The 25,180-nt window shown below is 38.8% G+C and overlaps 1 protein-coding gene across 2 annotated transcripts in view; it reads left to right on the forward strand.

Moving 5' to 3' along the window:
- Positions 1 to 271: 271 nt before the first annotated feature.
- The window catches only part of MIB1 (mindbomb E3 ubiquitin protein ligase 1), a 77,102-nt gene continuing 52,193 nt past the window's right edge, over positions 272 to 25,180 (forward strand). For both annotated transcript variants that reach the window (XM_030943614.1, XM_030943615.1), the window contains exons 1-8: positions 272 to 736; positions 9,620 to 9,791; positions 12,438 to 12,567; positions 14,382 to 14,486; positions 21,488 to 21,554; positions 22,341 to 22,545; positions 24,009 to 24,192; positions 24,524 to 24,668. In XM_030943614.1, the coding sequence (XP_030799474.1) occupies positions 508 to 736; positions 9,620 to 9,791; positions 12,438 to 12,567; positions 14,382 to 14,486; positions 21,488 to 21,554; positions 22,341 to 22,545; positions 24,009 to 24,192; positions 24,524 to 24,668 (1,237 nt within the window). In that variant the 5' untranslated portion in view covers positions 272 to 507. The remainder of the gene's footprint in view (positions 737 to 9,619; positions 9,792 to 12,437; positions 12,568 to 14,381; positions 14,487 to 21,487; positions 21,555 to 22,340; positions 22,546 to 24,008; positions 24,193 to 24,523; positions 24,669 to 25,180) is intronic.

Below are 25,180 nucleotides of genomic sequence, written 5' to 3' on the forward strand. Positions count from 1 at the left end.
CTCCGGCAGCCCTCCCGGCAGGGACGAACAGCCCCGGTTGGCTCCTCCGCGCCCGGCCCTTCCCTCGGGCACAGCCCCGGGGCCGGGCCGGGGCAGGGCGAGCGCGGCAGTGCCCGCCGCGGCTCCGCAGGGGGCGCTCGAGCGACGCGCCCGCCGCGGCGCTCGCGCATGCGCAGCGCGGCGGGGCGGGGGCGGCCGCGCCGGTCTCCCTGGAGCCGGCGCCGTCGCGGCCGCAGGTCCCGGATGTAGCGGCGGGAGCGGGGCCGGCGGTGGGAGCGGGCGGGGGACGCCGCTGGGGCCGGGGAATGGGCGCGTAGGGAGCGAGGAAGGAAGGGAGGAGGGGAGCGAGCGAGCAAGAAGCGAGCAAGCAAGCAAGCAAGCAAGCAAGGAGAAGAGCCGGACGGAGATTCCCGCCCGGCGCCCGAGGTAGCCGCCCCCATCGGGGTCCCCCTCCGCCGCCTGCGGGCTGCGCGCCCCTTCCATCCGCCCCAGGGCTCCGCCGCAGGGATGAGCAGCTCGCGGAACAACCGGGTGATGGTGGAAGGAGTCGGGGCCCGGGTGGTCCGCGGCCCGGACTGGAAGTGGGGGAAGCAGGATGGCGGCGAGGGCCATGTGGGCACCGTGCGCAGCTTCGAGAGCCCCGAGGAGGTGGTCGTGGTGTGGGACAACGGCACCGCCGCCAACTACCGCTGCTCCGGGGCCTACGACCTCCGCATCCTGGACAGCGCGCCCACCGGTGAGCGGGGGGGAATGGAGGCACCTCCGCCCCCAGGGCGCTGGGTGCGGGGGGCAGCACCCCGGGGTGCTCGGGGTCCCGTCCTGGGGAGCGGATTGCGCCGTTCCTTCTTCCCCTTTTAGAGGTGCGCCTTTGCCTTGGATTTGGGCGGGGGGAGTCAGGCACCCTCCCTCTGCCCGGGCGTGGATGTCTGTCTGTGCGCGTCCGTGTGTCTGTGTGTGTGTGTCCACGGAAACTTGGGACAATCTACAGCGCGGGGCCGCGGGGACAGAAGATGTCCCGGGACTGCTAAATTGGAAACAAAGCAAAAGTGATCTGCCACAGACAGCAGGCTCCTGTTGTGCTGGGGAGGAGGTGGAGAGAGGGTGATATATCAAGATTTGGGTTTGCTTTCACGCCCCGATCCCCACTTCTTGAATTTATATTTCAAAGCAGTTTTGTAAAATACTGGCAGTCATCCTTGAATCAAGTATAGGGATAATTGCAGAATATATGTGTACTACCTTTTTTGTAAAGGTTACACTAAGTGGTTGAAATACTGTGGTTTTGTGCCTGTAATCTGCACGTTGCCTTTTATCTGTATTGCCAGAGCTGCTGTAAAATAGTAAAGGTACTGGGAGGAAAAGAAGCACATGAGTTCATTCTTTTACTTAGCTGCTCGATAGTTATGCTTTAAATCCTGTCATTTTGGACAATGGAATTTGATCTGCGCTGACATTATGCGGCAGTGTTAGTGTTGCAAACACTGCAGAGAAATGTTCATTTTAGCACCTGTTTTTACAGTGAAAACTCAGGCAGAAAAATGTATATATTGTTAAGTTTCATCAGAAATATCGTGAGGTGACTTTTGGGCCAGTCAGGATTGCCTCAGTAATGAGGTGTTTGCACTGATTTATTGAGGCACTTGAGCTGTACTCTTTTGTAGTATGTCTTTCATTTAGAACGTGATGGAGAGACCATCTTTGTGCCAGCTACGTGTAGTGTTACAGCAAGGAAAATTATAGCAGTACTTAAAGCTAAAACACTTTTGAGGAGACAGAACCATGGAATTCATTCTAACTAATTACAAAAAACTTTGCTAAGGAAAGAACCCCAAATATTGCATGGTTACCCTTTGAGATGGATTTAATTTTTCAGTGACTGGGTATTTTCCTCTCTGCTGGCATGATGATGATGATGATTTTTTTTGAAAATCCTTTTGCAGTGGGCTTTAAAACAAGAAAGAGGAGTCTTTCAAGTTGTCCGTCCTTGTCTTGCAGATGTTTATGCTTACAAACTTTTACCTGTGTTTGATGTCCTGTAGAAACCAGTGGGACTGCTTCTGCTTAGAACTGAAGCATATGCATAAATGTTGCATATGAGCCTCGAATGCTCTTTGTTCTAGCCCTGCCTGACATATTTGCAAGCAGATGGTGTCCTCTTAACTGTATCTGGAAGCCTAGACTTAATATTCAGTTTAAAAACTGTCACATTTTTATTTCCATTTTTTGCTTTATTCCTTCTGATTTTAATTTCTGTTTATACTTTTGTATTACAATTTTAAGTTCTGTTTCAGATAAAACCGTGTATATTGTGTCACACACATTGCTGTTGTCAGGCTTAGCAAAATGGTCTTTCTCTTCCTGAGGTTTCTGGCGAACATCATCCTCATCCTCATGGAACTGTTGTGCGGAAGTACCCAGGGTTGCTTTTTGCTAGTGGGAATTACTTTTGAGGTCTTTATTCCCTGGAGATAGGAAGAGTAGAATTCTGTAAAGTAGCTGTAACAAAAGGGCAAAGTTAATAGAGTTAAGGTGCTGTCAGTTTGGGCTGAAGTCCTCCGTTTACTGCTGATTCACTTTGTAGTCTTGTGTAAGTCACTTTCTTTCACCTTTTGGTAGTGATTTGTTTTTTCTCCATGGTGATGACTGTCTTTGGATGATATAGTTTGATACTTCTCTAGGGACATTAATGTAAATGGGATTAGGTATCAGGAATTTCTCGTGGTAGTATTAATGATGATGTTGAGCAAGAAAATGTTATAAAGCATGGGGTGGCTTTTTGTTTGATGATACTTAGTGGAGTGTGTGTCATGGCTCTTATAGTTTAAAATGAAAAAAAATTGTCTGGTTCATGAATTTACAATCACAATGTAAGTTTATAGGGAAGATAAATATAAAAGTAAAATAGTAAAAATAAAAATTGGTTATTTCTGGGAGTTCTTTCTATTATGTGTTCAAAACTAGTCTTGATTGTAAGTTCTTAGAGGTGGTGCTTGCAGCTGGAATTGCTGCCTTAAGTTTGAGGCCTGTGCAGCCAGGAACAGTGGGGTGCATCAGGAACTTAGAGTGTTATAAAAGTAATGTTTGAAGGTCATTCTATTAAAAAAAAAAGGCAAGTTGAGTTTGATTAATGTATGTGCATATATATGCAAGAACTATGCTTCATGGACTTAAAAGATAAACTGTTCTTGTCTTTCAATGGTTGTAGGCTATTACCAGCATTGTGACACTATGTTAACATCTTAGAAAACTTCAATAGCCTTAGGGCTATTAAGATTCTAGGATGGTCTTCTTAAAATAAAAACTCATTTACATGAAGAATGTCTTATAAACTCTTTGCTCCAGATGTAGTCATCTGGGTCATGAAGGACTTGTGATACGAAGTTTGGGGTTGTTTTGGTTATGTCTACCAGGCTTGCTGTATTAGCTGCCCTTTGGTGTGGTCCTATTTACATTGCTCACATTGCTTTTAGTGAGACAGAGCACTTGAGAAGAATTGGTAAACCAGGGATTTGGAAAGAATCAAAATTTCACATGGAAGTAAAACTTCAGGTAGGTCCTGCGTAGCTGGCTCCTCAATGGAGAAAGTGGTCAGATGTGATACATCAGTAGTGCATTGTGGTTGTTCAGTGACTTGCAGATAAATCCTGTTTTTTCTGTGAAGTAGACTTTTGCCAGGATCTACAACTCTTGAGTGTCCCTCTTTTTTGACAGTGTTCTGTAAAAGAATCAGGAGTCGCTTTCTGAGTTGTTGAAGAGAAGCAAGAAAGTTATAAATCCAAGCTTTTTGTTTAGAAAGGAAAGCAGCCTTTTACCTGAGCTAAAGGCCAGACAAGTAGCATGTTTGTAGAGAGCACATCTGGCTATGTTCACATAATAGCCATGAGCAATACAGAAACTTTTTCTGTTTATTCTTTTTCTGAAGATTTGCTTTCTGTAGAGCAGAATTCATTTGTCATTCATTTCCTTTTTTATACAGTTGATTCAAAGTAACAATATTATTTTCCTGCTGAAAGAATTTACCAAATTGTGTTTGAATAAGGGGAGGTGGCGGAGGGGCTGGAGTCCGGAAATGGAAATCTTGATACAGAATTATCCCCCAGCTGGAGCGTGCATCAGTGCAGTGTGGAAAGCATAATGTGCTGTATTCTGGTAATACTGAAAATCTGGGTGTTATCTGCAGGAGATGAGTGGCTTTCTGTATTGTATTGATAGGTTCTTGTACCTGAAAAGGGGCATAATTGATTATGAAGTCAAACACGTTAAAACATTTTAAAAGACAGAGCACCTATGATTTATCCTGTGTATTTATTTGTTCTTACTTTTAGAACTTCAAATGTAATTTACAGCAAGTTGTCTTAGTCAAGATTTTTTTAGTGGCTACTTGTAAATACCTATAGGAGCCCTCACAAATTAAAAAAATTATTAGCTTCCTGAGTAGTGGTACTTGGGAGGCCTGTTTTTTTAAATAAACATGTTCTTTGTTCTCCCTGCCCTTCCCCCTTGTCTCCTACACGATAATCCTCTCCCTTCCTGTGTATCTTGTGATTCCCTTACCAGATAGGACACATGCTTTAGCAAGTCTGGCATTTTGTGTCTGCAATAATAATTGGTCAGCTGGCTACTTCCAGATGGTGTATTTAGTAGATGAGTTATTTTTGTGGGAACAGTCATTGGAGTTTTCATGCAGTTTTTCAGAATCTAACTGGTTATCTCTAAGAATTTTTTGTTTTCAATTTACCTGAAGTCTGGCCCTAATGTAAAAATGGTCTGGGGTGAAAGAATAGGAAGAACAAAACATTGTTACTGCTTTTTAAATTAGGGTGTATATAAATCAATTTTTAAGTATCCCTTACGTGATGGTGTTATTGTCATTATGGTATGAAGGGACTTTAGTTCATTACAGTTCTGTAGAGAGTAATGACTCCATTGGAAACCAGATTTTGTTTGTTCTGAGAAGTGAAATCACTACTGGTGTCTTCTGTTTAACACTGAGTGAATGTGGATACCCCTTGTACATCTAACTTTACTGTTAAAATCCTTTTACTGGACAGCTGTATATTGCCATCTAATTATCTTCAGTACAAAAAACCTATTTGTAAGAAACTCAAATAGCAATTTGAGCAACACCACTTTTATTTCCTTTCACATCTGTAAGAGTGAGCATGGGCTTCAAAAACTTGAGAAGGGCTGTAAAACTGATGTGTAAATAAGTGGTGACAAAGGAATAGTGGGCTAGGTAATCCAGGGAGGATTTAGGAAGAGATGAGAAAAGTGAAAATAAGGTATGGCATTAAGGTAGAAAACGAATTTGAAATTCAAATAGTAGAAAGCATTAATGGCATGTGGACATCAGGAATATTGGATTTTATGGTGTGCTAAAGGTGAAGGGACATAAGGAAACAGGAGTTATTTGAAAGTAACTAGGCATGGTGAAAGTACCCTTCTCATTACCTGGTTTGTTTTGGTTTTTAAAGTGTATACAACACAAAACCTGTTTCATTTTGAAATAGCCTTCTTCTAGGAAATTTTGAAGAATATTTAGAAGTTAAATTTTTTCATTATCTCAGTTTGGAGAGCTAAAGTGCTCTAGCTCTCAGTTTAGACAGCTAGAGTGCTCTTCTGGTGCAGAACTGGTCAGCTGTAACCTGCTGTTTGAACTTTGAAGTTTTTATGGCACTTCAGTTTATTCCAATAGTTTAATGAAGGCTTTCTTTCCTAATATAAACTTTGTAACATTTGTGTTTCTCAAGCTTTCTTCAACAGCCTTGAAGAGGGGAAGAGTTTATGTGGCAGATTTTGCTTTTGGGTCAGGATTTTAGTTTGGCTCCAGAGCCTACACTTGATGCAGTCTCCTGGTTTTCTTATGACTTATGTACTGTACTTTGATTTACGTCATGGATGGTTTGAGAGTGCATAAACTGCTTTGCTTTTTGGTAAAAGTAAATTGAAATACGTTATCTCAGTGATGATGAGGCTTCAGTCCACTGGGGTAGAACCAAACTAGTCTGAAACTGGACATAATGTCTCCTTCCTTCCCCCTGAGTATCTGTAGTGCCACTGTCAGGTCCTCAGTGCTGAGTTTTGGTGTGGATGGTTGACCAGCAGATGGACACCTCAGTGATGCAGGTTGTCCTCATGCCACCCAGGGAGGGCCACAGTGGAGCAGGGACCCTCACTGCAGCACATGGGGGAGCCCATGCTCAAAGAATGTTTTCCTGAAGGAATAAAGCTTGTGGAGAGGACCTGTGATGGGGCAGGGGAAAAGTGTGAGGAGCTATTATGGACTGACCTCCATTCCCCATCTGCACCAAAAGGGTTGTCAAGCACTGGAGCAGGCTGCCCAGAGGAGTGGTTGAATAACCATCCCTGCAAGTATTTAGAAGATGTGTAGGCATGTTGCTTAGGGATGTGGTTTAGAGGTGATCTTGGTGGTGTTAAGTTAATGTCTGGACTTGATGGTCTTCAGGGCGTTTTCCAACCAAAAAGATTATGTAGTTTTAATCTACCCTGGGAAGAAGCAGGGAGATAGAGGCATTTGGAACGAAGGAATTGTTGTCTCTGCAAAGATGGTGAAGTACAGGGAGAAGGTGTTTTAGTTTTTAGTTTTTCTCACCATCCTCTTTTTTTTTAATTAGCTATAAATTTTCCCCAAGTCAAATCTCTTTTGCCTGTGATGATGTTTGGTAAATAATTCCACTTTTAGCTTGACCTAAGCTGTTTCATTTTGTTTTCACTCTTTGTCCTGTTGAGGAGGTAAAGTGAGAGACTGGTTGAGTGGACACCTGACAGCCAGGCAAGGTCAACCTACTACGCTTGTGTACCTATAATATCTAGTTGAACTTAAATTCTTTCAATCTTCTTTAACACATAGTATTGATCTAAATAATTTTCTTTGTATTATGGCCATGAATAAGAGTTTAATATCACATTATGTGGTCAATAGTAGCACCTTGTTTTACCCTTTTTTTTAGCAGATGAAGTTCAAGGTCTCTTAGTGCACTGTCACCAGAAGCCTACAAATCTGCTTCTTCCTCCAGATCTCTGGTGCAGTGGTTAGACATTCTGTAACAGGATTACTTGCCTGCTCCTGCCCTGCAATTCTTTGTTCCTCATGGCAGTAGGGTTGTGCAGCACCTCAAATAATGGGATTGGGAAGATTGGGAAACCAGTTCAGCTGAATATTTTTCCTCCTGGCTGTTTTCCAGCCTAGTATATTTCTTGATGCAGTTTGCATCCCAGCTCTGCAAAAACCTTTTGCGTGCATAATGAAAAGAATGGAGCAGCATGATCAGGTGAGGCATGTGCTGAAGTGGGTGTTGCTGCTGGAATCATGTGTCAGGGAATGGATGAAGAAAGGCCATATCTATTAGGATGGTGTTTAGGGATCTATGAGATACAGAAATGTCCCTTTAGATCAGATACTTCAAGTACAGACATGCACTGTTCTTTTTTTAAGTCCCAGACCCTGTGGTCAATAAAATTACTCGAGTCAAATATCTTTGTACTTTTTTTTTTTCTTGATCTTTCCTAAACAAATTTTGCTGAGTTTTGCATAGCTGCTTTTACCCACTGTCAAGAAGTGTTTAGTTTTTATTTAAGTTTACAGTGAGATGACCTATTCTGTATCACATGATTCCTGATTATACTGCTGTTTTGCTGTTTCTTCCTGCTGTTAGGTCAAGTGGAAGAATCCTACAGCACCCAATTCCTTAGTTCCTTCACATCCAGAATAAATGTATTTCTTGGCCAAATGCCTTCCCAAAAGTTCAGCAGGCATTAAAAAAGAATATAATCAAGAGATGTGTAGCTTCTGTTTCTATGTGAAATACAAATTTAGCAATCAGTTAGAAATAACACCAAAACAAACACTACCTCTCAACCCCAAGCACTGTAACTAGTTAGTCTTTTTAAACAAGGTGACAAAAACACGAATAAGATATCTCGGTGCTTTTAGTGCATCCACTCTTGAAGACTTCAGCTTTGAAACCAAAAGAATAGTAAAATGCTTCAGTACAATCCCTAGAGCAAGAGGGACGTGGCCATACTGAGATTCAAGTGAAGGGCTGCAGATGTATTGCAAAGAATCTTAAGGGTGTCTGGTTCAGGAAGAGAATGAGGGATCTGGTGGTGCTTAGTCTGGAGAAGAGGAGGCTCAGGGAGATCTTAATAGTGTATATAAATACCTGATGAATGTTGTAAAGAGCATGGAGCCAGGCTCTTTGCAGTGGTGTCACGTGACAAGGCAAGAGACAATGGGCACAAATTGAAATACAGGAATTTCCACTGAAACAGAAGAAACAGTTTTTTTCCTAGGGATGGTTGCATATGCTGTGTTGTGGAGTATGTTTGTGGTGGTGCTCAAAACCTTGACTGGATATGGTCCTGGGCAGCCAGCTCTAGTTTGCCCTGTTTAGAGCAGTGGTTGTTGGAAGAGACAATTTCCAAACCTTTCTTCCAACCTCAGCTATTACATGTTTCTGGGAAATGATCAAACAAGAAGGCATTTCCTTCAGTTTTGCCTTTCCAACTGTTGATTTTTCTTTGCCACAGATGGCTCAGCTGTTGGGTGTAAGCGACTAATAGCTTTATAGTGAATTTGGCATTCATTTCTGAAAGCATCCCTGCTGGAGGGGGCAAAATCTATTTTTTTTTCTTCACTTAATTTCAAATTGATCTGGGATTTTTTTAAGGGCAAGTGATTGGGAAAATTCTGCATTACTCTAGCTTCTTAGTGCTCATTTCTGTCTAGTGCTACAGACTGAATGCTAGTGCTTCTCTCTTCTATTGCTAATTTTTTTCCAAACAGCAGAATTTGATTATTTTTTTTTTATAAACTTGTGGCTGTTCGCTGTATTTAGAATGGGTGGATGGAAACTCTGTGACTGATCATTTTTACTCTGCTGTAGCTTGGCAGAGCTGTAAGGCTAAAGACTTGGGATCAGTTTTTGTGGAAGGCTTGGCAGAGCTCATGCTGGTGGGTTACATCTGGTCTGTCTCTGGCACATTCGTTTTAGAAACAAAACCAGAATAACAGTAAAATGCTTCAAAAATGGTAACAGATTTTCATGAAGCTAATGGCATCTATCCAAGAGAGCTTAATTTTTTTCCCATATAAAAAAAGAATAGAGACAAGCACTTAAATTTTCCAGTGTACAAAATGTGTAGGTCAAAGCAGTAATTTTTAGGCTGCCACACACAGTTGAGCCCAGTAACCTTTGTGATATAATGTGTGTTGATAGCTGTACTCCAGAGATAAAATTCTAGGTTGCCCTGTGTATTTTGATAAACCCATTTCTGACCCTTTTTAACTTGTAGTTAAAAGATTTCTCATTTTCTTTCTCTCCTTTGTATAGATGGAAGGAAGCAGACATAGCCTTCTCAACTTTTTAAGCTAAGAAAAGGTAGAATATTTCAGGAACAGACTGCCAACCAGAGATACGAGGCAAAGTCCACTATCTTTTCCCCTCAGTGGTACAGTCTGATAGGGTATAAGCAGCAGCCTTTCTTTATTGTTAAATTTCTAGTATGTGGTTTCAAGTTATAATGATGTGCAACAGAAGTCTGTGTAGTGATGCAGCAAAGTTTTTAGGTTTTTTTCCTTTTTCTTTTCCTTCCACAGGTATCAAACATGATGGGACTATGTGTGATACTTGTCGACAGCAGCCTATCATTGGCATCCGATGGAAATGTGCTGAATGCACAAATTATGACTTGTGCACAGTTTGCTATCATGGGGACAAGCATCACTTGAGGCATCGTTTTTACAGAATTACCACACCGGGAAGTGAAAGGTAAAACCTATCTTTTTCCTCATGAAATCAAGTAGAAACAGGTATTTGTGGTTAACTTTGAAACTGAACATTTGGTTACTGAAATTTGGATTAGGTAAGAGAGTAAGAGGCTTGAGGTTAGATTCTGTTTCTGGGAGACAGCTAGGATAAGTCCTTGGATCTTGGAAAACATGGAAATTTTAGGAAGAACGGAATACAGAAAAAAGTTAGGATATGATTATTCAGTTTTGCTTAATCTCCTTGAGGCTTTCCTAGTTTTTAAAACAAGCCTTTAAAACAAAGGCAATTACCTCTATGCTGTGTGTAATCACAAAAAGATTTGTCAATGAATTCTGAATGTGAAGGTTTAATTAGGTTCAGTAATGGTGTGGACAGACTGAGGGAAAATACCCTCCTTGAAGGTTATGGAAAACAGAATGATCTGGACTTTGACTTGAACTGCTTAAACTGCTCACTACAGGAAGCAGAGAAAAGATGCTATGAAGGGTTGTTCTATTCTTGCCTTGGTTTTCATGTTCTTAAGCATCTATTATCATCTCTCAGTGGAGAACTCAGAACAAAATTGCATTTAGTGTGTCCTTGTATAAGTGTTCTTGACTCTAAATAACTTGTCTCAGTCCAAAGCCCCTCTTTGTCAAGATTCATCTACCAGTTAAGTGAGAACAGTGATATTTGCCTGCTGCTAAATACTTGGAGAGCTATGGAAAAACACTGTGTAAAGGCTACACACTGTGGTGGCACCTCTATGATGTTTCCTGAATGGTCTTTCATTAAATCATCAAAATTTTTTTTTTTTTTAGATATGGTACTCATTTGAATGTGACATCTGATGTGTAAGACAACATTTATATCTTCTTCTTGGAGAAGTTAGATTTACAAGTATGCTGTAAATTAGTGGTGTGCTTTAATCAGTTCTTTTACAGTTAAGGGAAGTGGCTGGAGCACGCAGCCTGAGGTCTCAAATTATGTCTTACAGGGTCTGTGTTTACATTGTCAAGTGCTTGCTTAAATGTTTTAACTGTGGCTCAGATGCCCAAGTCAGTGGCTTAATCAAAACATAAGAACTTTTTGTTGTTTTTTTTTTTTTTTTTGGAGGCTCACACCAGTAGCTTTAGGTACCAAATGGGTATCATAACCTTACTCTCAATTGCAGTGTTGAATGCAGAACAAGACTTAGAAGTTGGACTTCGAGATGCTGTCTTAATGTAGTTAAAGGAGAATAGGTGACAAAATACATATGTTTTCTATTTATTTGGTTTTTTTTTAAGTCTGGTTGCTTTTGAGAATGCTTGCCAGACTTTTTTTCTTTCTTAAGCTGAGGTTTCCTTTGTAGTTTTAAGAGGCTGGTTATGGTGAATACAGTACAAGTTTTAGTTTTGAAGATAGATTGTACACTGTGAAAAATTGCTGGAAATTTTTTGCATCTTGTCACTTTCTTCCTTTCTTTGTTTACTTTCACTGAGCTCTTATCTAGAAAGCAGCTTCTTCTGCCAAGGAGCTGTTTCTATTGGATCAAGCTTAGCTGAGAATAAATGATGGAAGCTAACTATTTTAGGGAGGAGAAAAGGGCAAAACAGTGCTGTTGAATTTGAGGGATGTCTCACAGGAAAAATGGCAAGAGAACATGTAAGAACATTTTGATGAAGGGAAGCATAAGCTCTTACTGTTTCATTTTTGGGTCTGGGATATTGTATGGGTGGCATAATGAAGTAATGTATGTAGGTTTTTGTCTCAGTTTTGTAAGTTAAGGAGCCTCTCTAAACAAGATTACTTTGTGGTTTTGGTAACTTTTATTTTTCTTAGGAAAAAAATGGCCAATATTTTCATGTGCTTTTTACATTGATTGTAACAGTTGAACTCTTTCCTTGTATGCCATCTGCTGGATGTTAAAAGTTAGCAGGATGCTGAGAAATTTCCTGAAGTGGTCAGGAAACATTCCGAATGTCAGCTGAAAAATTCTTTTGTCTGGCAACATGTTCCTGGTATGAAGTAAGAAGACTTGTTACATGAAAATTGGTGGCTTTTGAGATGATTATTTATAGTTAAATAATCGTGAACTGTTCTATTTAGGTTTATCTACTTCAGTTCTGCTGAAGTCAGAAGGAAAAGAGGTTTGCTTTGAAAAAAACTACATAATATGACTGAAAAAATGGATGCTACTATAATGACTTAAATTTGCCAAGAGATGCTATAAAAATGTGTAGAAAAGCTGGGGGAAGAGGGAAAAGAGATGCTCTTAGTAGCATAATTCTGAGTAAAAGTAACAGGGTGGTTGTGGGGCAGAAATAATGGCTTAGAGTGCATCTAAGAGAAACACAGATGTGTTTATATGGCTCTGCTTTTCCTTTAATGATTATAATAATATAAGTACAGATCTATATACAAGCATTTATAGGATGGATGCTGGTAGTAGGAAGTCTGGAGAAAAATTGTTAGAATTTTAAAAACTAATTATATACATTCAATGAATCAGATTCTGGAAGTTTATGGGGTTTTACCTTTGTACTACTTGTGTGAATCGTGCACTGAAATCTGCAGTTGTGGGTTATTTTTGGTTTAAGATACTCTCCTTCCCGTCCCCAAAGATTTGTTTTGGACTTCCTTTATTATGTTGACATTTGTGGGTTCTTCTTTTAATAACTTCAGGGTATTGTTGGAGTCTCGACGTAAATCAAAGAAAATTACAGCAAGAGGAATCTTTGCAGGTGCCAGGGTGGTGCGAGGAGTTGACTGGCAATGGGAAGATCAAGATGGTGGCAATGGGCGTAGAGGAAAGGTAAGAATAAAACTGGTTTAAATAAGAAGCTGCACCTCTTTTTGCTCATGTAATGGCCTCAGTTGCCTTTTTAATTGTAGAGCAAAAATACAATAATGAAAACTCGTATTTTAGTTGTCTGGGCACTTTTTGATCTTGTTTTGTAATATTTAAGCATTTTGAAAGAGGAGGCTGTGTACACCATAGCCAGTTCTTTTACATTTTAATTTGCATTTTTTACTGTATCAGCACAGATTTTTTAAAATTTCTTAATTTTTTTGGTCATTTTTGTCTGTTTAAGATTGATTTGTAGCAACATTAAGATCTTGAGCATATTTCAGCATTACTAGAGAGCTGGTATAAAAAAAAGAGCTATCAAGAGTAGCCCTTTCTAGTCATCACTGAATTCTGTAATCTTACTGCTTATGGGCCAGCACATTTGTGTATCTCTTGCTCTTGGTTTTCAGTGCTGGCACCCTAGGGTTTTGTTTTTCACATAATGATTATAGGGATTTCTCCAGTTTAAAATGAAAAAGCTTTGCAAGTTTTGGGTGTGGTATTATGTTACTGGCTTAGGACAGTCTAGGAGTGCTTTTGATGCAGTGCTATAGTAAAAAATATTTGTATTTATTGAAAATTCTATGGAATAATAAGTTACTAATCATAACATTTGTATATTTTACTTTTACAACTTCTATTTACCTTGAAAACTGATGAAGGTTTGTTGTAAGTATGAACTTACAACAGGCAGTGTAAAATACACTATGACTTTTATCACCAAATTTGAGAATTGGATGCCCTTGTGTCTTGGCAACCTGGTGGTTTTTGTTAAATTTATTTTTAATACACTTAAACAGCATTTAAAGGAGAGTGAAAAGTTCCTGACTATGATATTTAGCCTATTTTATATTATTGTTTAGCTTATTTCATATCCTGGACATTTATGGAAGCCTTAGGACTTTTGGGGATTTAATTTTGAATTTTTATTGAAAGGAAATAGTAAGTCTAAATCTCTTAAAACAAGAGATATTTAAATGCAGCTTTTTTCATGTAGATTATTTACTCTTTCCCATGTCAAAATACATTGAAATCTCTGAAACTTTGCAAAATAAGAGTCTTATCCTGAACAGTCTGCTTTGTGTACTAAATTTGTATTAGAGAGATTGTTTAGCTGTACATCTGAAAATATATATAAATGCATATAAATGTTTTTAAATGTGGAAAGGTAGGTCGTAGCTAGCAGAAACACTGTTTAAATAAATATAAGTAAGAGTGAAAGCAAAATCTGTAAACTGATTTTTTTTTCTGTTTTTTAAATAATGGAAGTGTTTTCAGAATTTGCTGCATGGCCTCCTGATTTCAGAAATGTCAGGGAAAGACATTTTCACTCTCCTTTTATACTGTTGTTAATCATACTGGCTCTGGAAATAAAACTCTGTCTCTTAACATAGTGCACAGCCACCAGGCTAATGCAAGTTAAAGCAGTCATATTGAAGCAATTAGAATAGTTTTCATCCTGTTTCTCTTAGTTAAATGATGCTTCTGGTAAAAACATATCAGAACAGTCCAGATTTTGTTCTCTGGCTGTGTAGTTAGATAACCTCCAAATATACAAAAGAAAAATAGGCCTACAAAGTATATATTCAGACTGCTGTCTTAACACACCCAGGGAACATTTGCATCAAGCAGAAAACATTTTCAGAACAAATTTTATCAGGTTTAGTAAAACTACAATATCATTCATTATTTTGAAGAGATGAGTAAATTTTGAAGTTCAAATAGTGCTTCTGAGTCTTTGCTCTAGAAACCATTTTCTTATTTTCACAACTGAATAGGTAACTGAAATCCAAGATTGGAGTGCATCGAGTCCACATAGCGCAGCATATGTTCTTTGGGACAATGGTGCTAAAAACCTTTACAGAGTTGGCTTTGAGGGCATGGTGAGTATAAAGGAACACAAAGGGTAAAATGCATGGTGGGGGAAGGGCAGTAAGAATAACTTGTGCTTTATGGTCCTGCTTTTGTAATATGCTTTGTCAGTTTGCATGCTGGTAGTCAGGTCATTGCGAATCCAGCTGTAAGGGTCATGCATATGTATTAGTAAGGAAATCTGATCTGGGAATTTACTAGATGTGAATAACTACAAGTTAAGAGCTGCTTTCTGACGCAGTAAATATTTGCTTCACACACATTTATCTTTCTGTGCTACTGTTGTGTTTAGATTAAAATTCAGAAAAGAATGGCAAGCATAGTTAAAAACTTTTTTAAAAACCCTGTTTTTCCACTCCTGAACTATTCCGTTGACTTCAAATTTTGGTGTGATTACTGCAAGATTTGCAGTTTTAAAATTACTTCAATACTTGGAATGCTATTGAGAGCAATTTTATTTTTGCAAATGGAAAGGTGTTGAATTAAATTACGACCTTAATTTGCTTAGCGCTAAATTTTTCTGTTTCCTTTTGAATCTTCTCCTGCAACTTCTTCAGCTTTAGAAAGAAAATGGGTCAGACTCTAGCCTAAGTGCCTTCTGTTGCTGGGTTTTATCCTAATGTGGGTCAAGGAAAGGTTACTTTGATTATCAGCTGCTTAAAACATCTTAATTAGCATTTTCTCTGCATGATTTTTGTTTGATTGTGAAGGGGAAAACCATGTTAATTTAACATTTAAGTGTCATCTTGTCAGATGTGTAACAGTAATAAAATGTTAAACAATGACCAGTTACTTTTTTGAATGTAAACTATTTGACCTTATAGCCTCAATTACAGCTAATTTTAATACTTAAAATGAAAATAAATACCACTTTTGCAGTAAATACATATTTTAGTGTTACATTTAAAAAGAGTAAAGTAATTTAGTGCAGGTCAGCTTTTTGATGCATTAAGATCCTGGGGGCAAAATATGAGTCAGTATTAAATTATGTGCTTCATGGTGTCCCCCAGTTCTAAAGAAAATTCTTTATATACTGGCAAAAATGAATGTAGTATAACATTAAATCAATGTTTGGTGTCTTCTCTCTTGTGATACATGGAAAGGTAATGGTTACAAAATCTAGATAGAATGAGATACAGATCAACTGATTTTTTTGTTGTTGTGGTTGTTATGACTTCAGTTGCTATGTTAAAATTTTTGGACTACATAATAAAAGTGCTGTGATTTGAAGATTCCTTCTGCTCTCATGAAAAAAGTACATTTGAGATAAGTTACATTCTGCTTTGAAATAGTTATTCCCTTAATTAAAAAGAAGTTATTATTTTTAAATCAACAATACTGTGTGTCCCAATTTTTGCCACCTTTGAAAATGTTAACTATTTCTAGCAAACTCCATTAAGTACTGCAGCTGTAAATTTGAAGGGGTGATGGTGGTCCTTCACACAAGTTTTGTAGAAATATAGATATTTGCTTAATTAAAAAAAAAGCCTGTTAAACTGTGTGTGAGACTATGTATGTAGATGTTCTTTTTAGAATAATAGAGAAAAAATATGTACACATGAATGTACAGAAAGGATAGTTGGAGGCTGTGTAAGTGATGCTTACCTGATTGTAATCCATTCCTACACTAACTTTATCTTTGGGGTTTTCAAAAAATGCAATTTTCAAAAAATGCAATTTTCACTTCAGACAGAATGGATTCTTGAATATCTATGAGGGTCGTTTGAATGTAATGCTCAATTTTTTAACTGGTTAGTAATTTGTTAAGTGTGCAATTCGTTATTATTGTTTACTACTATTTATGTGCAGTTATGTAAAGCTGATACTGTCAAAAAGTTCACATAAAGTTGGGGCAAACTTGTTTTGGTACTTGGAAATTGGTTTAAAAACGTCCAGAGAATGTGGAATCAACAATACTCAAGAGTGTGTAGCCATGTAAATACAGCTGGGAAGAGACCCTGACTTGCAAATGGGTAACACTTGACTCATGCTAATGGAGCTGATTAAAGAAACACAGCTCATTATTGTAAGTCAGTGTTGTTGTTTGATAGCTTATAGGCTGCATCTGGTCCTCAAAATTAATCTATCTGGCCTGCCAGCTTTGGAGAGATGAGGTTTGGCTGGTGGGGCAGCAGGTGCTGACTGAAAATATGCATTTATTTCTGGTCAGATACTTGGAGGTTTTATTTGTGTTTGCTGTGTTTAAATATGAAGTGGCTGAGAAGTGCATCTTGCCTCTGTTTTTTTTTTTCTGAAGTCTGACATTTAAGCCTGGGAGTTTCTGTTGCCACACGTCACAAATTCCCGAATTGAAATCTGTGTTTATGATGTGGTTAGGTCATATAAAATGTTTGCTACATCCTCAGTAAGAATGAATTACTGTTGGCTTATATGGCTCGTTATGCTGCTCACGTTTCTTACCTATATGTATTCGGAGTCCTGAGCCAAAATGAGCTGTCAACCAAGTAACCTGCTTTGGGCATTTTTTCGTTTCTAAAAATGTGTGGCCACATCCTTTTGCAAGAAAGAGAGGTCATATGGAATTAAAAAGTTAATGGGAAGATTGTGATTTTGCTTTTGGGACTTGTGGCTGGATTTTATTTGTTCATATCACGTTAGCTGAGGATGTAAAGCTGGTGGCTTCCCTTGGTTTTCAGTGGAAAATAGTTCCAGCTACAGTTTCATCATTTAGGAATCTGTTTCTTTCAGAATTTCTTTTCTCTGTACCACTTGCCTTTTTTTTTGCTGCAGTTAGCCTCTCCTAGTTTCTCGTTTTGGTAGATTTTGCTTTCATCTGCGTAGCCTCTGAAAGAAGTATCTGTAGTTATCATCCATCACTGTCACAGCAATATGTAAGCCATCTGTGCTGGTGTACTTTTTTCCACAAATTCCAAATAGTGAGTGCATAAGGGAAGTTGAGATTGCCTGTCTCCAGGTGATTGATAATTAATGTCTGTTCATCAACTTTTATTTGGATTACCCATGAAGTTATTATTTGAAAATGCTCTAGAGGATTTTAAGAATTTCTTGTTACCACTTCCTTCTTTTAAATAAAAGCAAGGTAAATATCTTGATATACTAGGCATTTTATGTGAGTGTTATAAAATACACTTCTTCCACTGTAGTTAAAACTGTTAGATCTGTAATGTCAGTCAAATCTTCACTTCTCTGGTCATTTATCTTGTGCATTTATTTGCATTTGTCAGCAGACTTTGTTTTGTTTCTTTTTGATGTAGTCACATATCTCCTGTAGTCTTAACCAAGTCAAGTTTTTCATCTTTCTGTGTTGTGAAGAAAAATATTTCCATTAAGGAGAAATGTATTTACTGATCATTTTCCAAATTTTATTTATAGTATTAACTGACAAGGTTAGTGTCTTCCTTAAAAAAAAAAGTTACACACACAAGGCTTTTTTAAGTGCCTATAATAAATAGTAAGGTTACAAACCATTCACCCACTATTTGCCTGAGGTCTGGTTTCCTCTTTAAGAAACTGTTATTATTGTTTCTGTGCCTCACACATTTGAAACACGGCATTTCTTATAAACCTTTAGCTAAAACATATGGATTTATCCAGTCTCTCGTTGCCTTAATCCGGTGACAAAGCAGCATGCACTGAACTTCTTCCATTTGCCTCCAAAGGGCTGATTTCCTTGCCAAAAGCTGTTGTGAGTTTAAAGACTTAAAGTGACCTTTACTGTGTGTATTCAGTGCTACCTTGAACAATTGCAGCCATGGCACTATTCCTGCTGGTGTATCTGTAAGATCAGTATTAATTTCTCCCCTGATATTTCCTGCTGATGTTAGATGCTACATCAGTGCATGTGGATCAAACATTCCTCTTTTTCTCAGCAGCACAGCTTGTTTTCTTACCAAGTCTGTGGATCCTTCCTCCCTGGTATTGATGGATGGCATTCCATATTGATTGGAGTAACTTAAAAGTTATTTCTGTAGTCAGCTGCTCCTTCAGCTTTGTTTTCCTCCTCAAGGTCGGGGATAATGGTGCTTTTGCACCATCTGGCAGCACTGCTGACATTGCTCTACATTTTCTCATTCTCTGAAGTTTTATGAAGATGAAATTGCTGCTGTTTATTTCCATTGGTATAATTGGATGGTATGTCAAAGTACATTTACTGTATTTCCTATTTGACTGGGCAAGTCGTGATCTCTATGTAAGAGAATCACATGCTGCTGGAATGCAGATTTTTAGGAAGTTAAAGTGTGAGTGCTAGAAGACCAGAGTTCTCCATGGTAGGCAGAGACCATTATTACCCATTGCTCATGTGCATCAACTGACCTGCAAGTTGTGCAGTGCAATGTCTGATTTGCATGCTTTTCCTTGAGTTCTGATTGATTACCTGCTTAACTGGGCTTTCTGTCTCTTAATCGTACACAAATTCTACAAGATCTTTAGCTTATTTTTCTGTTTCCTGAAAGAATCCTACTTGAAGTTTATCAAATGATTTCTCCATCAAGTCATTGTAGAAATGCTGATTTGTTCATCTCCACAATGTATTTACATTATACCCTGCCTCACAGTTGTTACTTCTTTTTCTGATAGTGTCACTGTGAGTCTAAAACTTGTATTCTAACATCCCTTGTTTTGGTACTTCCCCTTTTACACTTGCACATGTCATCTCCAAACAATCTGCTATTTTGATTGATATTGAAGTCTCAGGGTAACTTTTAGAAATCCCAGTGGGATTCTCTGAAGTGCAAAGCCTGGTGCATCCAGGCTCCATCCATGTGTGTTTTTGCTCCATGTGCACTAGGGGGGCCTCCTGCCATGTGGTCCTCAGAGTAGTGTGACCAGGAGCTTAACATCATCCCTGATTTTTTACTTAAATTACTTGGGCAAGAGAAAACTTATTTTCTTTCTCTGAGAAGTATAACAGCTGAGTGCTAGAAGGAAAATTGTAGATGCTTACCCAGCTTTTGTGGCACTGAAATACAACTAACTACAGTTTTCTGTCTTAAAACTCCAGAATCTTGTTTGAGTTTGGTTATATTTTAAGGTATTTGCAGGCCTTTATCATGTTGATAAAGTATTTTTCTTAGTAGTGCTGTTTGCCACATTGCCAAAGGCACTCTGCTTATATACAGTATATAAGTTTATTTTGTGCTACCTTAATATCTGTAGGTGTCTTATCTTTCTGTGTGTTTTGGGTCCTCCATTATTTTGTTGAAGGCTTCTGGGAAAAAGAAAAAAAAAGCCACATTCCCTTGCTTTTCTGCTATAGTTAGATCAGACTCTTGTTTTATTCTTTAGCAATGAAACATTGACTACATCATGTAAGAGAAAGGAAGACAGTTGTGAGGCTGAGGTTGGACAGCAATCTACCATTTAGTTTTTCAACCAAGCATATCATTATATTCCAGAAGTAAACTGTGTGCAGGTCACAGTGCAGGCAGGGTAAAATGTGCAGGTTTCTGAGTTTTGGGTTTTTTTCTATAAAATTTAGGATACCATAACAGGCTTCCTAGTAATGTTAGCTGCAAAATAGTAATTAGCCTTTTAATGAGCATTTTGTTTCTTCTGCTAGGTTTTAGCCATCAGTCTGCTCAGTGCATTAACACTTGCTGTAACACAAGCAGTCTTTCACCCCGATTTTGCCTGGCAGGGAGGAGAGCCTTTGGACTCTCCTGCGCTCTATTCTTAGTGTTCTGAAGAATGTGACAGCAGCTCTTGCGTGTGCACCCCTCCTTGTCTCCTTCACAGACAGCTGCTTGTTGCCTGACACGGAGGGCTTGCATTCAGTGGGTGAGACGCGGTGCTCCCGGGCACGTTCAGTCTCCCTGGTTCCGGGGAATGAATGAGTTTGCCATCTGGGATGGGCCGCGCAGCCCCTTTGTCTGCGGCAGGGCTTAACCCAGCACCTGCCCACCGGGTGGCAGCATCCTGCCGCAGGCCTGCTGCTGCTGTGCTGAGCGAGCTTTCTCTGCTTCCTCAGGGGATTTGAAGAGCGGCTAAAATCTCATTGTTTTCCTCTGGCTGTCTTCATCGTATTTCCAAAGTGATGGTACATTCTATATAGATTGAATTTTGTATTGTTTCTGCTTACCAGTTGCCAAGGGTGGTATTGTGCTCTTCAGAGCCTTGATGATTTGGAAGAGTTCAGAGTTTTCATTTTAATCCTTTTTCAGGAGGACAGTCTGTCAGTAAATCCCGGGCAGGGGTAAAAGAATTGTTCAAGTATGTTTAGTTGTGGTTAATTATATCATTACCACCACCTGTCCCCTACTTCCTCCCCCATGCCATAGAATATTCTGAGACATTTTGCAGTTTCTGATCTCCTTCCCCACTTATTTTGCACACAAAAATGTCCTTTGTTTAGTGAGAATTGTTTCATAAGGAACAATGGCAGATGATAGCTATTTGGAATTAAGCATTACACATAAAGGAAAGGAGAATTATAGAAAATCTGCTGGCTTTATGAGTAGGAGTTGGTTACCACACTTGAAGCTTCTCTTTCTCATAATATGAAACAGTTTTATGAAGGATGAACTTTAAAACTTTTCTCTTTAAAAAGAGCATGTTTAGCTCAGTGTAGTATTTTGTAGGCTTTTTTGAAGTAATACCCTTCCTCATATTCTTAATAAAGAAGTTTTCATTTTATAGAATCTGAGTGGCAAGTTTTCTTCCAAGTTAAACATGGATCTGTCAAAAAGTGTTGGGAAGAGTGGGCAGCACTGGCAGGCATTAAATGATATTTCCTTATTTTTTAAAAGGAAAAATAACTAAATAGAACAATGCAAAGGTGCTTTGTGTTAATTCCTGTCTTTGAACTAAAAATTTCTCATCCTTTATAGCCTCTTATATTTTTAAAGGTTATTAAAGTCTTGAGAATGTCAAGGCTGATAGATTGGAAACTATTAGAGATTATGTGCATCATGGGACATGTTTTTTGTACATACAATTTTCAGCCTTTCTCAATTAAATATTTCAGTTTTGGTTTCACTGACCTGGAGACTCGGTCACTGAGGACTAAAGTTTTCTCAATCTCTCTCCGTAGTCTGACCTGAAATGTGTTCAAGATGCAAAAGGAGGCTCTTTCTACAGAGACCATTGTCCTGTGTTAGGTAAGCTGAAGTAAATTCATGTTGATTTGTATTAATTATACTCACTCTGGATTTCCCTTTATTTTCTAAATGTCATCCAAAAGTACTGTCCTTACTAGTGAAGTGTAAATAGTAACATTTCTATGTCCTAATGATAAATTGTCATGCTTTTCTAAATTCTAATTGGTATCAGTGTGCCAAGGGGATGACAAGGGAGCTTTTAAGTGATCATTAAGTTATTAATTGTGTTGTGTGTCCTGTGCAGTGTATTTCTAAAAAGCCAAACATAGCTGTTCATTCTTACAGAGCTGGCTTAAATACTAAGAGATGTAATCTCCTTGCCCAAAAGCACTGTTGTTTTATTGACACCAGAGCTTGTATGTGTCCAGATGTCTAACACCATATGATAGCTTTTAAGATCCCAGTTAGAGCCCATAGTGGAACTTGTCACAAGTATTTAGCATTTGCCAGCGTCACTGCTATTTGCCTTGAAAACTCAACAAGAAACACACAGTTCTGTTGCCAGAGTTTCCAAAGTTTTTTTTTACCTGTTGGCCACTATGGTTGCAGAGACATTGGTGTGGAGTCACCGTCCCTGGAAGTGTTGAAAACATGTTGATAGGGTACTTGGAACAGGGTTCAATGGTGAACATGGTGGTGGTGCTTGGTTGGTGGTTGGACTTGAAAATCTCAAAGGTCTTTTCCAACCTTATCAATTCTATGAGTCTCAGAAATTACCTTCTGCTCTTTAAGTTGCTTGGAAAATTAGTATGCTGATGTAAACTTTTTTTTCTTACTCCCTTTCAGGTGAGCAAAATGGTAACAGAAACCCTGGTGGGCTGCAAATAGGTGACCTTGTAAACATTGACCTTGACTTGGAAATTGTGCAGTCTTTGCAGCATGGTCATGGAGGATGGACTGATGGCATGTTTGAAACTTTAACAACAACTGGCACAGTTTGTGGCATCGATGAGGACCATGACATTGTAGTACAATATCCAAGTGGCAACAGGTTTGTTCTATAGCCTTCATCATTGCTTCTCACAAACTTCCCTTGCCTTCAGTGATTGTGATTACTTGGTGCCAGAAGCTTTCTCTTCTCCTTTTGTGTCTGTTAAGATTTCCTTCTAGATGTGTAATGAGGACTTCACTTTGAGGATGCTTTAGTGGGAAAAGGAATTTTCCTGTGCCTCTCGCTTGTGAAAATTTACTTTCAAAATACGAAATTATGTTCTAGACTATCTTATTTGCAAAATGCAGTGTTTTAAGCAGTAGCTTCCTTTTTAATGAAAAACTATCCATCCCATGGTTTCAATAGGCAAGGTAATAGCAATTCATTGTGGGTTTTCAGTAAAGTAGTTTAAGAGGACAGGCAACAAACTTCGGGAGGGATCTTGTCTAAACTATAGTCACCTTGGCATGGTCCATATCTAGCCTTTTATTATTCAAAGGAATGTTAGATTATGTAAATACAGACCAAGAACAGGAGGTATTGGGGAAGCCAAAACTACTCTTTGCAAGCAGTTTAGGTTTGAACTTTGCTTAGCTCCATCCATGTTAACAAGACTCAAACCCAGCTGTACAGCGGGGTTTGAATCTCCTATGGCCACATGGTTTTCTGTTCTCTTGCTCTCAAGTATTGGGCTTATCTTTAAAAAGTAGCAGGTGAATGGAATAACATTTCAGTTGTATATGGAGTTTGCCCTCTTTGGTTTGTCCAGAAAGAATTAACAGTGTACTGTTCATTCAGGATATCCCTCAAGATATAAGATATTAGTTTGCTAATATTGCAAAGGGATGCAGAACAAAACTGTTTTCCCAGCTAAAGGGATGCAAGTGACTTTTCTTCTGGCAGTCATGTCAGCAGAGTCAGTGACAGGAGCTGTTCTGTCTTGTGGTCTCCTCCCTGACGAAACAGTGTAGTGCCTCTAAATCAGCACAATTTAAACTACCAAGAGGATAGTTTGATTGAAAATTGAGATATATCTGGGACATCCATTTAATTGAAAAGTATTGTTATAACTTAATGTTGCATCTTTTGACCTGGGGGGAAGGGCCATAATTCTGTGTTCTTCTTATGTTGTTTCCTGACACTTCAGTCCTTGTGAGACAACTTGGATCTGCTGCTTTTCAACCAGTTATTTCCTATCCTTGTAAAAATAAAGTAACAATATAGCTACTTTCAGGACTTCTACACTGCTGTCAGCTTGCTTCCCCATAGGCAGGATATTTCTTAATTGCCTTTACAAATGTATATCTCTGAAGCTTATCCTTGAAATTAATTAATGAGCCACAATTAATGAATTAATGAGGCAAGTTAATGGAAAAAAATGCATAACAGCAAATATAGTATCTATAGTATTCAGCCACAGAAAGTTTATAGGCATACAAGCAGAAAATTACACAACAGATGATTTTTAAACATATGTTTCGCTTTGTGTGTTTAAGATCTTCTTTAAATGTTTATTTGTTTAGGTGGACATTTAATCCAGCTGTTCTCACCAAGGCCAACGTTGTCCGAAGTGGAGATGCTGCTCAAGGTGCAGAAGGAGGAACCTCTCAATTCCAAGTGGGAGACCTTGTTCAAGTGTGTTACGACCTGGAGCGAATCAAGCTTCTCCAGAGAGGTCATGGAGAGTGGGCCGAGGCAATGCTTCCAGTGAGTAGCTGTGTGCTTGCATTCACAGAATGGTCAAGCTTGTGCAGTGTTTCTAGTAATGTACCTGTATATTATTGGTGTTGTACCTGTACAGTATTGGTAATGTATCTGGAGGCTGCAGCAGTCTACAAGGGATTTTCTTTGAAGTTTTCGTCTAACTCAGTGTAAAACTCGATCAGGTGCATCAATCTGCTTACCTAATGAAACCTATATAAAAGTAGTAGTGATTGTGCTGTTAAACAGTGGACTTAATAAAATTTATATAATATTAAAAATAAAATATTTAGGTATCTAAATGTTTCACTTATATTTGATGTTTTCTTTAATTCAGACTTTAGGTAAAGTTGGTCGGGTCCAGCAGATCTATTCAGACAGTGACTTAAAGGTAGAGGTTTGTGGGACATCTTGGACCTATAATCCAGCAGCTGTCTCAAAGGTGGCATCAGCAGGATCTGCTATAAGTAATGCATCTGGTGGTAAGTTTGAAGAATAACTAGTAATATTGCCATATGTATGGCAAGTATTTGTGTTAATTAAAAATTGTTAATAGATATTAATACATTGTTTGTATGCAAGATTAATAATAGCCTTGGAGTTTGAGTAATTGAAGTTTTATGTGAGAAAGATGGGAAAAAAGCTTGCAGTCAATATGGAGATGTTGTTATATTGATCAGGTGCTTCTGTTTGGTCGCAGTGCAGGTGTGTCTTTGGAGGTTCACTCTAAAGACTTCAAAATGGTTAGAAGGGATGTCAGATTGAAATAGGGACTGAGGCTTGCAGAGAGTGTCACTGGCAGTAACAAGGAGCCTCCTTGTTTAATAGGTGGTTTAAGATAGCAGGCACAGGCAAGGGATCTGTTGCAGGTGGTTATTTGTTATAACTCAGGATATTTATTTCTGTAAAATTTCTGTCTTAAAATTTAGTCAGACATCCTGTGACTAATTACAGTGGGATTTTTTGGTGTCTATGTAATCACACTTCAGTTTTG

The sequence above is a fragment of the Camarhynchus parvulus genome, chromosome 2 (assembly GCF_901933205.1).
Source record: "Camarhynchus parvulus chromosome 2, STF_HiC, whole genome shotgun sequence".
In the NCBI taxonomy this organism is placed as follows: Eukaryota; Metazoa; Chordata; class Aves; order Passeriformes; family Thraupidae; genus Camarhynchus; species Camarhynchus parvulus.